The sequence below is a fragment of the Hirundo rustica genome, chromosome 3 (genome assembly GCF_015227805.2).
Source record: "Hirundo rustica isolate bHirRus1 chromosome 3, bHirRus1.pri.v3, whole genome shotgun sequence".
Lineage (NCBI taxonomy): Eukaryota > Metazoa > Chordata > Aves > Passeriformes > Hirundinidae > Hirundo > Hirundo rustica.
In genome coordinates, this window is record NC_053452.1 from 32,500,172 (window position 1) to 32,516,724 (window position 16,553).

At 48.6% G+C, this 16,553-nt stretch overlaps 2 protein-coding genes across 9 annotated transcripts in view; one reads left to right on the forward strand and one right to left on the reverse strand.

Moving 5' to 3' along the window:
• TMEM63B (transmembrane protein 63B) overlaps window positions 1–4,660 on the reverse strand; it is a 47,272-nt gene extending 42,612 nt beyond the window's left edge. For 3 of the 4 annotated variants that reach the window (XM_040060849.2, XM_040060847.2, XM_058419575.1), the window contains exon 1: window positions 4,543–4,660. The gene's annotated coding sequence lies outside the window, so the exon portion shown is untranslated. Of the gene's footprint in view, window positions 1–4,528 lie in introns of all 4 variants that reach the window. The other variant, XM_040060848.2, reaches the window with a different exon arrangement.
• MRPL14 (mitochondrial ribosomal protein L14) lies at window positions 3,874–15,269 on the forward strand. 5 transcript variants are annotated; one of them, XM_040060855.2, is made up of 3 exons: window positions 3,874–3,982; window positions 12,005–12,091; window positions 14,612–15,269. In XM_040060855.2, the coding sequence occupies exons 2-3, from the start codon at window positions 12,018–12,020 to the stop codon at window positions 14,976–14,978; spliced, it is 441 nt and encodes a 146-aa protein (XP_039916789.1). In that variant the 5' UTR covers window positions 3,874–3,982; window positions 12,005–12,017; the 3' UTR covers window positions 14,979–15,269. The 5 variants fall into 5 exon arrangements, with proteins under 5 accessions (XP_039916789.1, XP_039916786.1, XP_039916788.1 ...); XM_040060852.2 differs by lacking the exon at window positions 3,874–3,982 and adding an exon at window positions 4,759–4,796; XM_040060854.2 differs by lacking the exon at window positions 3,874–3,982 and adding an exon at window positions 4,802–4,821.
• The last annotated feature ends 1,284 nt before the right edge of the window (window positions 15,270–16,553 follow it).

The following is a 16,553-nucleotide window of genomic DNA, read 5'->3' on the forward strand; positions in this document are numbered from 1 at the left end:
AAATTACAAGGGTGCAGAGGCGATAAGCACACTCAGGGAAGGGATATGGGTAAGCTCCGGAGACATACAGTCCTTCCAGGGAGTGAGAGGGAACAGACACACAGGAAAGGTCTGCAGCAGTCACTCTTCCAGAGAGAGAAAGGCAGGCAAGTTTTTCAGCTTACTGCTCAGAGGTAGCATGGCTGCGGTGATTCAGAAAAGCAATAGCAGAACACACTGGAAACGGGCAGCACGAATCCTGCCTGTGACTGCTTTCTCCTGCGCTGATACAATGTGTCACCTTTCTAATACACAGTTCTTTAAGAGATCCAGCCCTTTCTTTAATGCAACAGCAGAGCCAACAGAAATGGGAATCTACCAACAGCAATTTCCCTGGGGAAAACCAGCGTGCATAAAAGAAGAGCTCTCTCTTCCCAGCACAATAACCACGTGGGCAGAGAATGCTGGCATCAACAGTTAGACCAAAGCACATCAAGAACAGGAGACCTTCCTCAGATGTAGCGGGCTATGCCAGCAGGATGCCTATCTTGCCCATATAAACTGTGTAGCCACTCCAAGAGTTTGGCCTGACCAGAGCACTGGGATAGCGGGAAACTGTTTCCATTCCACAAGCTGTCTTTAGGAAGGAGTACAGGACAGGAGGTGAAAACAGAAGAGGAAGAATGACAGGCAGGCAATTTCAACATGCAAGAGCCAGGGGGAGAACAGAAGCCTTTCCCAGGACTGCTTAGCAATCATGTGCAAGGAAAAGGTAGCATGCAAACATAACCCTGTAAAAAGGGCAGTGAGCGCAGTGCAGAGAAACACGGAGGAAAGGGTTCTGCATCTCTCATAGCAAGCCAGCCTCAGGCTTCCCGCAGCTAATCTGTATTTGGAGCAGAGGGCAGACACCCAGCTCCACGCTGGAAGGACATGAAGTGAGAAGGCAGTGCCAACCACAGGCCTGCAGGCTCAGAGAAAAGCCATTTTATACCACAAGCGTTTGCACTACAAGCTTGGCAGGGACTTTATGAATCTCACCCTCTCTCTGTTGCAGAATGTGTACATATGTATGCATTTCTTTCTCATCCCTTGACTTTTATTTTTCTCCTTTTAACCAACTTTCTAGGCAACTCATCAGGCCTGCCCCCCAACTCACTACCCTGGACAAGCCAGAATGCTTCTGACAGATGAAGGCGGCAGGCAGAGGTGCCTCCTGAAAAGGCTACGCTCAAGGCAGGTGGTGCTGCACACATCAACTTGCCCTGTGGATAGGAAGGTGAGGAGTCCTTCCCAGCAAGAGGCTGAGCTGTACAGGCATAGGAAAGGGGATGAGGACTGCAGTTCCAGGCAGCAAGCACTCCCACACTGAACACAGAGCTACCTTCAGACCACCTGCCCCACGGTGCAGTCCTTTGGAGCTAGAGCATCAGGACCAGCAAGACACTTGCTAAGATCAAAGTGGCAGAAAGACACAGGGACCCCCACCTCTCTCCCTTCCTGGGAACCTGCATTTCAGTTTCCAGCTCAGCCTGCAAGCAAGCTTGAAGCTCTCCCGGCTCATTTCCAGAGCCAGGAGAAAGAACAGACAGCTGTATTGAGATCAGACATAACCAAACCTTCCTCTGACTCATTCAATATCTCAGAGGCCGTGGCCCACTCAAGGCTCTGCCATTCCCTGTCCCTGCTCCCTAACACCTCTTGAGCCATCAGGAAAGACCTGAGACCCTGCAGAGCCAGTTCAGGCAGTAGGAAATCTACCCCTTTGCTTTGAGGCTCCAAGCAGGGCCTCTGCCTCGTTGTGTGAGAGGCAGTGTGGAGAACAGGCAGGCTGGCACTCTGGCCATTTGCTGCAGGAGCTGCCGGATGATGGGGGGAGTGGGGGTGTGCATCTGCAGGGCTCGATGCTGCGGGCTACCCAGCAAGCTCTCAGTGGCAGGAGGCAGCAGGGAAGGAGCAGCCTAAGGGACTGTCACCAAGAATTGTCATCAATAGGTACCCACCCTCTGGAAATCAGCTAGATTAAAAAAGCCTTTATGGTCCTGTCATTCAAGGACATGGAGACAAAATCCATTTTCCAAACATTCCCATCATCTTGTCTCATCTGTGCATCACAAAAAGCCCCGGGGAAGATCCGGTCCCAGCCTTCGGCAAGCCTTATCATCCTTGCCCATCCCTACCCACGGCAGAGCTCTCAGATGCTTTGATATGCAAATAAACCACAGGATCCATAACCAGCGCCGCCTGCAATTAACAGCGCGCACGGAGTATCCGATAGCCAGGGCCTCCTCCCTCCCTGGACACCACACGGCTGCGAAGGAGTCACGTCAGATGACAAAGGTCCCGACTGTCTTGGATGGGAGCGGGGAGGTGCTGCCTGCAGTCCTTGGATTTTCAGCACACAGCCTCGCCCTGGCCTCCAGGATGGAGATGGGGCTCTTACAGAAAGGATGCAGGCTGGGCTTGCACCTCGGTGGGGATGGGCGGCTGGCAGCAGGGCTGCCGGCAGGATGCTAAGGGGTTCCTGGTGAACGGAGGCTCACGCGAAGTGTAATTAATTAGCAACAGACAAAAAACAGGGCCCGGGCACTGCCAGTTCTCGGGCTCTTATTGCAAACCTCAAGCTACCTGGGATTTTCTGGAAGTTAGTTCCCAGAATGAAGAGATTTTGTGAAGAATTTTTTTTCCACGTAAACAATACAAAAACCCGTCCAAGCAAGTTCCTAGCCCACTTTATTACTGCAGAAAACTGAAAAATATAACCAAGGATATTTTAAGGCCAGAAAGAAAAAAAAAAAAAAAAAAAATCCCCACTCAAACTAGAAGCACATCACACTCCGGATTTTCCTTTCCTTGGCTCAACTCATGGCTTCAGAACAATTCAGGATAGTTGCATTGCGCCCGGGTCAAAGGGCAAGAAAATGGAGCATTGCAAAGCCTCGTGGTGATGCCTTCTTAACATGAGAGCTGACACCCTCAGAAAATACAGTAGCTTCAGTTCTTCCCAAGGTTACCAAAATCAAGAACAGACAAAAATAGAGGAAACTTAGCGCAACAGAACACATTTATGAGTCAAACCAGAGCCTCTTCCCAACCCCCTCAAAAGCATCTTCTTTGATGTTTATTTTGCTCTTATAGCATCCAGGTGAAGACTGCCTAATGGACTTCTCTCCCCATAAAGATAGTGTATTTCTACTACTAAAAAGCTCAAGATGAGAAAGGTCTTCCTCGGTAGATACCAGCTAATTGCAGTCATCATTAGAAGTAATGCCTTGCTATTTCTGGTTGAATGGAGTCCTCCTCGAGTCAGTTATGAGTTAAGTGATCAGCTCTGCGCTCTCTCAGAAGCATTAAGAGTAATAAAAGCTATTAGGGACCGTAGAGTGCGATTGTTTGGAAGGGAGGGGTACTGGTCCCTGCCATGCACTTGCAAAAGCTCTGTCCCACTCTCAGGTGGGGCATCGGCAGCACCACCCAAAAGGCACCTGAGCCACGCGTTGAGTATCTTTGTGACCCCTGCTAATCAGATGCTCCTGCCCCACAGCCCATGGCCTCGCGCGTGTGCTTCCTTTAGAGAATGACACCATGGAGCAGGACGATTCCACAGTAGCAGACAAATCCAGGAGAGGCGACTCTTCTAAGACTATGCACACACTGATAGGCTTTTTGTTGCTAACTTCTAACATCGAGAGGAGCAAGGGAGGGAGGTGCCCAGAACATCAAATTGCCACAACACCTGCTCTCTATCCAGCTAAAATCTACCAAACCTGCTGAGAATACCGGGCTGACTGCAGCCACATTGCAGATTTTTGGCGTGATGCCCCCGCCAGCAGGTAGCTACATAAAGGGTGCACTCTACGGCAGGAGGAAAAAAAACATGGTTTGCTGATGTGGAGGGGCTGGCGACGGGGACAAGAGCAAAAAGGGGCTGTTGCTATCTGGCCAGGAACGTGAGCCATACCCGGTAGCCCTTCGTCAATTATTCCAGGGGAGGAGAAGCAGGGTAATACCAAAAACCTGCTCGCTACTCCCACCACCCTTGGAACATCTCTCCTGCTGCTCTCCTTCTCAGCGGTGCCCGCAGGAGCGGCGGGGGGCGGGCAGGCAGTTCTCCTCGCCCGAACACGCACAAAAGCGTCGACCGCAGAGGAGAGGGGAGCGCCGCGGGCAGGGGACCCCCGAGGTGCACAAACCCCGTTACCCAACAGCAGCCGAAGCGAGGGACGGCAAAGGACAGGCGCCCCGGGGGGACGACAGAAGGAAACCCCGGGCGGCCTCCGGGGCGGCGGGCGGCCCGCGCCGCTCCATGGGCGCCGCGCCGGGCGCGCCCCCCGCCCCGCTCCGCCCCAAGATGGCAGCGGCGCCCCCGGCCCCGGCCGCCCCCACCGCGGGCTCGGCGCAACGGCCGCGCGCCCGCCCCGGCCCACCCTGCCCTCGGCACGGCCTGAGGCGCCACAGCGGACCCCCCCTCCTCGCCTGCAAACATCCTCCGGGCCTGGAGGAGCCGCGGCCGCCGCGTCCCGCCGTACCCCAGCTCCCGCCCGCTTACCGGCGGCTCCTTACCCCGTGTCAAGCGCGGACGGGCTCCCCCCGGGCCGGGCCGGGCGCTGCGGTACCGCGCTGCTCTCCGCCGCCCTCGGCAGCGAGCGGCGACCGCTAGGCTCGGCGGAGTTCGGCTCGGTTCGCCTCCGCTCGGCTCGGTTCGGCTGCGCTCGGCGGGGGGCGGGGCCCCGGCGGTGGGCGGGGCGCGCAGCCGCCGGCTCCGCGCAGCGGCGGGGCCGCGGCGCCGCGCGTGCGCACGGGGGCTGCGCTGGGCGGTAGGGCGCGCGGGCTCCACGGGGGGTGCGCGGTGGGGTCGCGGGGGACGGGACGGGACGGGACGGTGGGAGCGCAGCGCCCAGCAGGGCCGGTAGACGGCCTTGCCCCGCCGCCGGCGTGCTCGCTTATTCCCGGGACTGGCGCCAGGCCCTCACACGGCCCTGTGGCCGAGCGGCTCGGGGCGCGCAAGGCCCTTCTCAGCCCCCGGGCGCTGGGGTTGTGCCGCTGCTGTGCTCGCCTGTGGGCTCCGGGGCTGGCCGGGCCCTCCCTGCCCCCGGGTCCCGGCCCTGTGCCCGTGCCTCGGAGGGAGCCGCTTGCAGGTGCCCCTGGCGCTCTGTGTACAGGGCTTGGAACGTGTCAGCCCTGAGCATGAGCTGCTGCTCTAGAGGGACGGAGAAACGCTGTCCCCAAGATGTGCCGCACGAGTTTGAGTGGCACCGGCGTGGCGCGCAGCGCGACAGTGCGTGGTGGTGACACCCCGCGAAAGCAGCTGGGAGCTGGAGCCTTGGTGTCGCTTGCACACCGTGCTCCCCCTGGACTGCAGTCCGTACCTCCGCAGTGTGGCCTGGGAGAGGGCAAAAACACTCTTCCAAAGTTCCTGCATGCTCAGAGAGTTTCTTTCCTCAGAATTCGTGTGGGGCTGCGATGCTGAGGTTAGGCTTTTGTGGGTATGAGTAGTCGTGCAGCAAAGTTAGACCGAAATTCCTGTGTCCTGACAAGTGTGGCATTCATTGATGTGTGTCATGGGGACTCGGGAAGTGTGGATACTAGTCTGTGCTCTCCTGGTTATTCTCCAGAAAGCTCTTTTGGAGGTCCAGTGAGTAAGGGGAGGCAGTTGGGTGAAAAGACGGTATGACATATTTCTTAAAAGCATGAATAACTTAATCTTTGTAGTAAAAACAGCTGGGCAAGCCAGTCTTTTTAACAGCAGGACACAGATGCTCATCTAAACTCTGTTGACTTCTCTGGTTCCAGAGCTCTCCAGGCTTGCTTGGGAGGGTCTTGTTTGGAGTTAAGGGAAGTTCCTGAGTGAGAAATGAGGCTTTTGCCACCAAACCTGCAGGTAGCTCTGTATTGCTTTGTGATGTGAGCATGCCTTTGTCTCCAGGTCATGTTTCTCTTAAGCCTGAATTCTGACAGCATTAGGCATCCTTTTCTGCTACCGCTTTATCAGGAAAACCTAGAACCATTATAGTTTTTTTGTTCTGTGAACAACTAGCCTAGATCAGTCGTTCCTGACTTTTTTCATGGTTGAGACACAGCTATCGGCCTTTTCTTCCTTCTTGTTTGTGTAATTCTCCTTGCCACAGCTCCCCCCAGCGTGGTTACTGCTGTCTGGGCTGTGATTGCACCTTACTGCTTGTGGCCTGGCCACCCAGGTCGGGGCTGGGAACCAAATCTCATCTTGTGGCTTTCCACCATTGTCCTGCTCCAGACCTCAATACTTCTAAAACCAATAGAGACATTTAAGAGGTGTTAGCAGTGTAAAATTACAATAGTGTGGGCAGTTCTCTGAATTCACATGTAATTCCCAAAAGGCAGAGACAGGGGAGGGACCTTTCTTGGCTTCACCTCAAACCCCACAGGCCCACCAGAGAGAACTTCTGAAGCTAATCCAGTACCTGCTCTACTGCTCATTTCCTTTTACTTCGCACAGATGGTCATCCTCTCTGTAGCTTAATTTTGTGCTGGTGCACTGGGAATAACCCCTCCCTATCTTAGTACAGTGCTGTGAATATGAATGTATAGGATGATTTTAGGTGTTTGGATATTAGAACAATAAGCACCGTAAGTACTTTAGAGTTGTGACTTCTGGATAGTTAAAATGTCAAAAGCAAGTTTTATTTTAAAGGTATGCAGCTCTTTTGTTATCTGCCATTCCTGATCATGGTCTGGAAAATCAGGTTAGCGTGTTTTCCTCCAAAATTCTTAACAGATGTACCTGTAATGAGTTTCTGTTGGTAACTTGGATCAGTAAATATCCTGTTTAATAGCTAATCCTATTCATAAACAGATTTTAAAAAGACTTAATTCCTCTTCGTGGATGCTGACCTTTTTGTCTGTCATTAATGTAAAACCAATTATGCCTTGGTAATGAATATCTTGTGTATTTTTAACACACACAGCCCTTAATCACACTGTTTCCTTTATGAGGAGAGCTGTGAATGGATTGAGTCCCGTAGTTCACAGCTGGCTCCTGCAGCTCACTGTGACAGACCTATAAATAGACCTGCAGTGGCAGAGTAGGGGTTTAGGCATTTGTGTTGTGTGTACTGTCTTGGGGTTTTTTCCTGTGTTTTAATGATGGATGACAGATGCAGTTAAAATCTTTATGGTGCCTGGAGCATGTCTGTTCTGATCTTTTAAAAGAATAAAGATGATGTTGGTCCCCAGCTGTTTGACTGTGCAGATCAGGTCACTGCTATAAAAGTGAAGAATATTTTTACCTGTTTTTTTTTTGGCTTTGATAGCAGGCTTTGGGTAGTTGTCCTCAGCATTTGCTTTGCAACATCCATTGGTTTTCCATGGGCCCTGTCTGTGTGAGTGAATTGCCAACAGAAAGAAGAAAAAGGAATAGCTGAATGATAATGGAATTACAGATCTTGGCAATATAGGGAGGAGGGCTTAGTTCCAAAACCTGTGATTAAAAAGGAAAGTAGTACTGGATTGTCAGGTAACAGCATTCTTTAAAATTACGTTTACTCTAGGATGCAGGCAAGGTAAGAACGGCGCCTTGACTGTTTTTTAGGGTATCCACCACTGGTAAGAACTTGGTCAGAACTGTTGCACTGGCTTCTGGAGTGTTCCGATGCAGACCTTTTCAGTGTTCCCATGGCTGTGTTAGTAGAGGAGATTCATGCACACCATTCTTGGGAAGCACACCTGTGTTTTTGCTGAAATGACAAGAGATCCTTGTCCAAATCTCCTGGTGTTTCTTTGGAGATACTGTCACCACGTAAGTCTGGGTTAGCAGTGCAAGAAGTCCCAGTCTTGTGTTGTGCCACATTCCGTTGCAGCAGTGTTCATCTGCCTTCAGGTTGAGCTGGGTCAAGAAACTGAGCTAGCTCAAAACTGTGACTGATTTACATAAGTGCTAAAACCAGCATAAGGGAGGTGATGGACGTGTGTGTTGGGGGGACACAGGGATTCCTTTCTTGGTGCTGTGTGCCCTGATGTTGGTTCAAAGTGAGTATGTAATCCTGTCTTCCTTGTCTGGCATGTGTCCTTGCTCTAAATCAGTTCCCTGAGGCCGTCTACTCATGTGTTTGCGTGCATTTGATGAAAATAATGTACACGTATTTTTTGTATTTTCCAATTTCATTAGCTGAGATGAAACTTTGCAGAATATCTCCATTCAAAAGCCACTCGAGATTGCAGTAAATATAAGTTAGTTCTTTAATATCAAGGAAAACCACTGAAGGTGATAGCTAGAGCACTTGAAAATGGTTAGTGGGTAAATAACTTCCAGACGTTTATAACTGATGAAGAGTTTCTTTGTTGAGCACTGTTGGAATTTTATGTCGGTCTTTCATGTTGAATGGGGTAAGGCTGAAGAGCCCTTGAGGAGAGTATTAGCAGTAGTAGGTTATTGCACGCTCAAAAATAATTCAGTGAAGTAGAAATAGGGTCATTTTAGTGACTATTGGATTAACAAATTCCTCACCCTTTTCTGAATGTTACTTTGAGCTTTTGTCTGAGGTCTGTGATAACTTTTAACAGATATGTGGAGAGGGGCAAAGTGTCTCTGTGACTGTGATTTTCATGAGATGGAGCCACTACTAAAAATTAGGGGCAGCAGGGTAGAAACAGCAAGAGATTCCTCTGCATGGTTCTTTATTTCTGCTTTGGTGCAGCTGTGAGTGGTCAATATTGTATCAACGGTTGCCTTTGTGCTAGGTGTCTCATTTTAATATAATGCCTGTTTAAATACTGCTCTTGCCTAGCATGAAAAACTTAGAAATTAATCCTGCTTAAGCAGGAGATTGGACTAGATGACCTCCAGAAGTCCCTTCAAAGATAAATACTTGTTCAGGAGTGTATTAGTGACTAAGTACTGAGCAAGTGGTGGTCTTTTGCTTGTCCAGGGTATTTTGGAGTGCACTCCTGCCTGTATCAGCTGGGCAGTACTGATGTCAGACTTCTGGGAACTCCTATGAATTTTTCTGTGCTTGAAGGTTATGGGGTTATTCTTCCTATACACTTGTGAGCCCTGAAACCTGGTGACCTGGGGAGAGCCAGAAGCAAGCTTGGATCATACGCATTCCTGTGCCTAAGTGCAGCTTCCTCTGAGCCTTTTTAAGCTGGTATGAGGCAATGTGTGCTGGGAAGGAAAAAAGTGCTGGGGGCACCGGGGCTGATGGCTGTCATCGATTTATAGCAGCTCTTCAATTTTGGCACCAGCTCGGAGTGCTCATGTGGCAGGACCAAGTGTGGCAGAGTGAAGGGCTTCTGTGCCCTCCAAAATTCAGTAGTTTAGTAATTAGCAACTCCACAGGGGCAAAGTGAGGGCAGGAGAGATGAAGTTCACAGCCACAGAGGGGTCAAATTGAGACTGGGGCTTGTTGAGGAGCACCTGAAGACAGACCCAGACTATTGGCTGTTCCTTTCTAGAAAGGAAACTGGCATGTTACAATAGCTGAAGTTGTGATTCACTCTGTGAACACACTTGCCCCCTTGAATGCTGTTCTTCATGCCACAGGTGCATTCTTTTCCCTCTACCCTGAACCCTCCTGCTAATTGGAAACATCCCCCCTGTTTACTCAGTTGCTAACAGGATGCTTCATACCAAATAATCAATCATGCAAAATTTCTTAGCTTGTGACACCTCTTAATGTGCTGAGGAATAATTCTTAGCTAAGAAGGGGATACTGAGTCATCTGGAAAAATAAACAGTCCTTGGACACTTAATGCTGTTGATGCTTCCGGTGGTAGTTTCATAACTTTAAACCTTCACTGCTGCCATGGGGTAGAAACAAACAGTGACTTCTCCCAGGAGCGATGAGTGAGTTCAGAGTTTAGGCAGCACTTTAGCACATTTTAGATGTGCTTTAAGCACATCTGGCTATGCTGGTCCTGATGCTGCTGTCCCTTTGACAGCAGGCAGAGCCTGCACCTGTGCCTGCCTTGCCATGAGCCTGCAGACCTCTCCTATTGGTCTTGTGTCACGGTGAGGATGAGCAGACACACCTTCTCCAGCCACCAAGGCTACCGTGGAAATAGAGATAGGCGTGGCAGTGGTATCTGAACTCCCCAAAAAATGTCCATGAAAGACAACCGCGAGGCCAAATTGCTGCTGCTTGTTTGAGTTTTGTAGAGGGATCCAAAGGCTCCTTGTGATTCTGGAGGGAGCAGGAGCATTATTACCCAGCAAGTCTGAATTTCACATATGGAGACAGCACACTCGTGCAGAACAGGACACAGGCAGAGAATGGACTTAAAGCAAGTCAGCATAGTTGGACTGGCTTAGAAATCTGAGAAGCAGCAGCAAGGCCAGGTATTGGACCCTGACTGCCAGCAGCACTGCAAATGCAACAAGGCCTTGCTGTCACTAGGATCACACAGCTAGGTAAGGGCATGTGGCATAAACACAGCCTTTTTGGAGGCTCATTTCAGAGAGGAGACAGTGCAGGCAAGCCCTCAGCTCATTTGATGATTGTCTACCCCACAGAAAAGTAGAGCTTTTTTTTTTTTTTTTTTTTTTCTCTTCTGTAAATATATATATATAAGCTTTGGCTCTTGCTGTTCTCTTCCAAACTTGCCTGTATGACAGAGTTGGTTTGCCACCTGTGCTTTGCTCAGGTAGCACCACTCAAAACTGCTGTGGTGCACGTGTCCTGTACTTCTCGTTGTGTTCTCAGGTAATGCTGTGTAGAACTACAAACCCTAAAACTTACATACGTCCCCAAGTAAGCAAACACATTGGAGGAAAAAAAATAATAAAAGAGGGAGTGAAGATTTAGGCTGGACTTTACTTGGTTGTAATAAGAGCTGTGGCATTGTCTGTTGGAAGGCTCTGTGTGGGTTTTTTTTTCTCCCTAGAGAAGTTAACTCAGCTTTGTTTTTAAAATAAAACTTTAAAAAATGGCTTTACAATGTATTACTATAGCTTGGCCCAAAACTCATCAGAACTGTCAGAGAGAGAGGTGAGGTCAATGGATTTTTAGTGTTTGGTTTGGGAAGGAGAGAAGCAGAGCACGTGTGGGTTACACTGCCAAGGTCACAGCAAGCAGTGTCACATGGTAGTAGTTGCAGTCAGGTGGAAAGTCTTAGCTGTACCTGAGCTGGCCTGAAAGAGGACCGGCTCCAGATCTGTGGTGTTTCCTGCCTTCACTTGGATCTGCCGGCGTAACCACTTGGGTCATCGCTCCCTAATGATGTTTGGGAAAGTGATCAGGATTCAGATAAGCCTTTGTGACTGCGCATGCAAGCTGGTTCCCGTCAGTCTGACAGAATGAGGTTAGGGAGCTGCCATAGATGTAGGCAGGGAAGAGGGTGTGTGGTTCTCACTCGGAGGTTACCCTTTTAAACCCAGCTCTGCTGCAGTCAGGGTGGGGTACAGTGTACAGCAGCATTGAGCCAGCACTGTAAAGTTACAGGGAACTCTTTTCTCTGGGCAGCCTGAACAGGGCAAGACTGGTGGCGGTGTAACTGTGGTCTATAGACAGGCTGCTCAACACCTTTGTATGCTAAGAGTGAGTGTGCCCTCACCAGTGGAGCTCTGACTTGTTTCTTGTCTGGAAAAATTGTTTCCTGAAGCTGTAATACAGCTGCCTGTCTGTAGGTTACTTGGCCTTTTGCTTGGTTTTGTAGGTAACCTTGGTAGCTTTTACAAGTAATCATGATGGCTTTTACTGGGCACTGCAGCCTTTAAACCAGTTCACATCTGAAATTCTCAAACCTGCTTCTTGTTACGTGAGTCACAATGCACGCAGAAGGGCCCTTACCTCTGTGTGTAGGAAACTACAATGCAGTGATACTGAATCCAGCTTTGTAGTATATGTGTCTGTGTTATATTGCCTCCTGAATTCAGGCAGGGGTTGTAGATCTGCTTGTAGTGTGCTGCAGATGCTGCTACCACTCTGTGTCTTGTGGATTGCAGCATTTAAATAGTTGCTGAGACCCTAGTGTGTGATTCATGTAAAGGAAAGAAAGCAACCCAAAATCTGTCCATTTTCCAGAGTTAATAATTCTTTTGTTTTTTATGCAGGGTTGGTTACCAAATGGCTCTCTTGAATAGACAGTTTGGTTTATCTTTAACCCATCTAACCAGTGCTGTGATCCAACGACAGTTCAGGTAACTTTCAAATTTTGCTTTTGCTTTCTTCAGAATGTTTCATGATTGAAAGAGATGCTGTTAAGTAGATCAAGAATAAGATACAGCATTTGTAATTCAAAGGGGTAATTAAAAAAAATAGAAAAATTAGAAAAAAAAAGAAAAAAATAAGAAAAATTAAAGAAGAAATATCACAGTTGTCCTTGAAAAGTGAGCCCAGACACTCCATTTGCAGATTCCTGGCATTCTGAACTCTGCATTTTCATATATATGTAGGGAGGCTTTTAGGCCTTTGACAACGATACATGAGCCTGCAAGCAGAAGTTGAAAGTGTGTGTGTTTCTCATGCAAGTGCAAAAAAACCCAACAGCGAGCCCCTGCTGATACAGAGCCAATTACAATGCTTAAAATTATTCAAGAGTTTAAGTTATGTAGAATAAAAATTATTGTAAAAAAATACTTTCTCACACTTTACAGTGTCTAATTGTTTATTTTTCTTTTGTTTCTTGTTCCAGGCTCTAGGCATTTAAAGTTTTAAATTTATGGGCTTCACATTTTACAATGCCTTGCACAAAGTTTAGAGCTTAATCCCACAGTACCCTCTGCCAATTTGGGGAATCTCTATAACTCTTTGAAGGGTCAGGGCTTCAGTTTAAAGGATGAGAATAGTCATTCCCAGGGCCATGGTCTAGAGAGGGGATTAAGACAATGCTCAGGTCTAGGTTTTGTGATAGTCCTGGGAGCTGTCCAGAGGAGGTATCCAGGTCTTCCTGGCTTTCTCTGTAAGTGGGCTGCATGAGAGCTTTGGCCAATACACATTTAAAGCATATATAATTGACAGTGAGAGGGTGGTGAAGTCTCGTCCATAAAGGTGAACAGGGCTTCAAAAATCTTAATGGGGAGACCTTTTCTTTGTGGGGTATTGCTCCAAGACTATGCCAGAAATGAAGAAAAAAGGGAAAGCAAAAGTTCTTTCAGTGCAGTTATTCCTGTCTAGTGGTTCCTGGACAGTCCCATTTTTATCTGTTTGCTACTGCTGTGTTGTACACTTGGTCCCACTGAGGTTCTCCCTGCTCCTTCCTGTGACAACACTTAGCTTTTTCAGCCTCCTCCCTTCTGCCTTCCCTCTTGTGTGGCCACAGATGGTGGGTGGAGGAGAGAGTGTGTTGTACTGCAGTCCCTGCCATGGGACGGGATGGGGTGGGATGGGGTGGCTGCAGGACAGAGTGTGGTGTACTGCAGTCCCTGCCATGGGATGAGATGGGATGGGATGGCTGCAGGACAGAGTGTGGTGTACTGCAATCCCCGATAGGATGGGAGAGGGTGGCTGCTTGCAGAGATTAGTGACTTCAGAGGAAAACTAAAGTGGGCCTCTACTGTGGGAAGCAGATCTTGTAAGGCAGTGCTTGACCTCTGGAGCAGTTGGACTAATGCATACTGACTCTGCTGGCCTTCCTTCACCATGTATAAAAATTCCTGCTTCAAGTGATGTCCATCCACACCACATTTGATGTGCATGCTCGTCTTTTAGGGAGCTTTGCAAATACAGGCCCTTCCTCTTCAAGAAGGGATGATGGTCCCTATTTACTTTACATGCTTCTGAGAAACAAGATGAATGGTTAGATTGCTTCCATATGCTGTTACTGAGCATTTCAGCTGGCAGCAGGTTGGCATTCCTGCAGCTCTGGCCAGAATGTTTCTAGTACCTCACTGCAAAGCAGTTGTTTAGCAGCAGAAAGGATCTTCCTGCTGTTCCAGTGGTCTGTGTTTGGGTGTCCTTTGAAGACAAGCAACAAATCCCTTGAGTTTGAGCTCACTGAATAAAAGAATGATGGTTTCTGTAAGGAAGTGTGTTCCTGCTGTTCTCAAGTATCTTCAGAGTCAGATCTAGCAACTTAGTATTGTGCAGTTTATTTATATTGTTTCTCACTCCTGCAAAGCAAGCACACAGAAGAGATTGTGTCTCTCTGAATTCCTTCCACATGGGGAAGGTGGTGATCTCTTAGATTTCAGTTGGGAACAGCTTAGCACAGCCACAGCAGGAGCTCAGAGGTCTTACTGAGAGCAAAATAACTGTGAGACTCACAGACTTCACTGAAAGGAAGGTTGTTCATAAAAGTCCTTGGTGCTGGGGACTGTGTACAAAGTTGAAAGAGCCTGACTTGAGTCTTAGCTTCTGCAGGCTGTTTGAAACAGAAGCAAGCACATTTTTTTTTGCTTGTAGGTTGAAGCCAGATCATCTGCAGTTGCTAAAAAGCCCATTATATGCAAGCCACTCCTCACGCCATCTTTTAGTTGTGTTTTGGAGTAGAAAGGTCATTTTATATTTGACATTTAGTGAAGAGTGTGCAAAGCCCAAAGCAGCATCTGTCTTTCAAAAAGCACATTGAATGCGGTCAGTGTGTCACCCATATGTTAAATATTTGTTGCTGGCGCCTTCCGAGTGGCTTGTGTAATGACAAGATTCTGTGCTGGGTTTGCCTTTGCTCCCCAAGGATTACTGAGGAGATCTGCTTCTCATTCTCTCCTGTCTTTTGGCAGCATCACTGGAGCATGCGCAGCAATACAGAAACTAACACGCGTGCGGGTGGTGGACAACAGCACCTTGGGGAACACGCCGTACCACCGGCCGCCAAAATGCATCCACGTGTACAACAAGACCGGAGTCGGCAAAGTCGGAGATAAGATCCTTCTGGCTATCAAAGGAGAAAAGAAGAAGGCTTTAATTGTAGGGCACAAGATGCCTGGCCCCACCATGACACCTAGATTTGATTCCAACAATGTGGTACTCATAGAAGATAATGGAAATCCAGTAGGGACTAGAATAAAAACGCCGATTCCCTATACACTGCGAAGAAGAGAAGGCGAGTTCTCCAAAGTATTGGCCATTGCCCGCAACTTTGTATGAATGCTAAGAGAAGTCTTCAGCAATCCTTTTATCTCCTGTCATACAGTAGCTGTTCCTTGGTCCTGTTCTAGAAACTGATGAAACATGGGAAAGCTGATGTTCATCAAGAATCTCTCCTCCCTTTTAAGAATTTCAAGCAACTAATTTAAAATTGAAATAGTTTCTTTTTCTCCCAAAGAAGGTTGATTTATTTCACAGAACACCTGCAGTATATTTGGGAAACAGCCCTTCACCCTTACTCCTCCTGTGGTGTTAATCTGGTTTGCCATCATTAAAATGAGAACGTGAAAATCCTTGTTCTGTATTGTTTATGCTCTCTTCTCCTTATTTCTGCCCTTCCCAGTTCCCCAGGAGCAAGACTCAGTCCCTGGCTAAGTAATACTGGGGGTCTACAAGTTGATTCACAAGTAATAGAGTAGGAGAGATACATAGTGAACTATGGGTGCTTCAGGCACATTCAGTAAAAAGACTAGTTTCTGTCTTTGCCTAAGAGAAGTGTTTAGGAACAGTTAGAATCAGGAGGGCATGATGACCTGCAGTGTCAGTGGTGTGTGCCTGAACAGGCCATACCAGAGACTGGGGAGCAGAAGTAGGAAGGGGAGCTGAAGGGGGAGCCAAAAGATGAGCTGAGATGCAGCCTGTGCTCTCCACCTGACCAACCCCTGAAAATTGTGTTCTCAGATTAATGCAAGGGCTGTGTTCAGGTTGAAAGGTCCACAGAAAGAAGCTTCCTTTTGGACTGCTTCTTGGGACCATGGTCAGACATAGTCTTTGGTGGGCTATTGGTGAAGCTGGCTGTTCTCCAGTTTCCTGAGCTTAGGCACAGCAGCGGGCAAATGCTGCTCTGTTGCTTTCGGGACTGGTTGGGATCCAGGAGCCAAAGAGCTGTTTTTCTATGGAGGTGAGCAGAGAAACTTGGTGCTTCTGGCCCGTGAAGGGACATCAATGCAGAGCACTCCTAGACATAGCAGTGCTGGGGAAGAGGGTGCAGGGGGTGCAGTCAACAGGAGTTAGGCCAGTTTGTCACAGTTCAGGTGACAGTCATGGCTGGCTGCTCCTTGCCCTTCTGCCTCCTCTCCCTGTTATGCTGGGGAAGCTCCTTACTTTGGCTCTGCATTGCCTCAGTGTGAAGATCTAAAGAGTGCAGTGCTGAGCTATCGCACTCTCCAGTTACTCCTTGCAGATGTATCTGCCCCATAGTCCCCACTGTGAAATCCGCATTGTCCCTGGAAGAAGTGAGCCCTGGATCCCCTCAAACTCCATTACTCCAGGTAACACAAAAAAGGTTATACTATAGGTTTAATTTGAATATTAACCTTTAAGTTATGGCACTGTCCCACTAAGTAAAACTTCCCTGTGAACTCAGTTCTGTGGGAAAGCAGAATCATCTGCTGCTGGCAGTGTGTTCCTTGTTTGCTGTTGTCCATGGGCTGGGGAATGTTGGGTCTGCTGCTCCAAGTCCTCTGCGCCCCATGGGCATTGCCTTTAAGCCCGGGGCTTGCCTCCTCCATGTCCCAATGGCACAGCAGCAGAGTGGATGCTTGCCTGGTTGAAATCAGTGTTTCCCGTCAATCT

Coding starts and splice junctions, on each gene's coding strand:
- MRPL14 (XM_040060850.2), top strand. Junction 12,092..14,611: donor GTGATCCAACGACAGTTCAG/GTAACTTTCAAA, acceptor GTCTTTTGGCAG/CATCACTGGAGCATGCGCAG.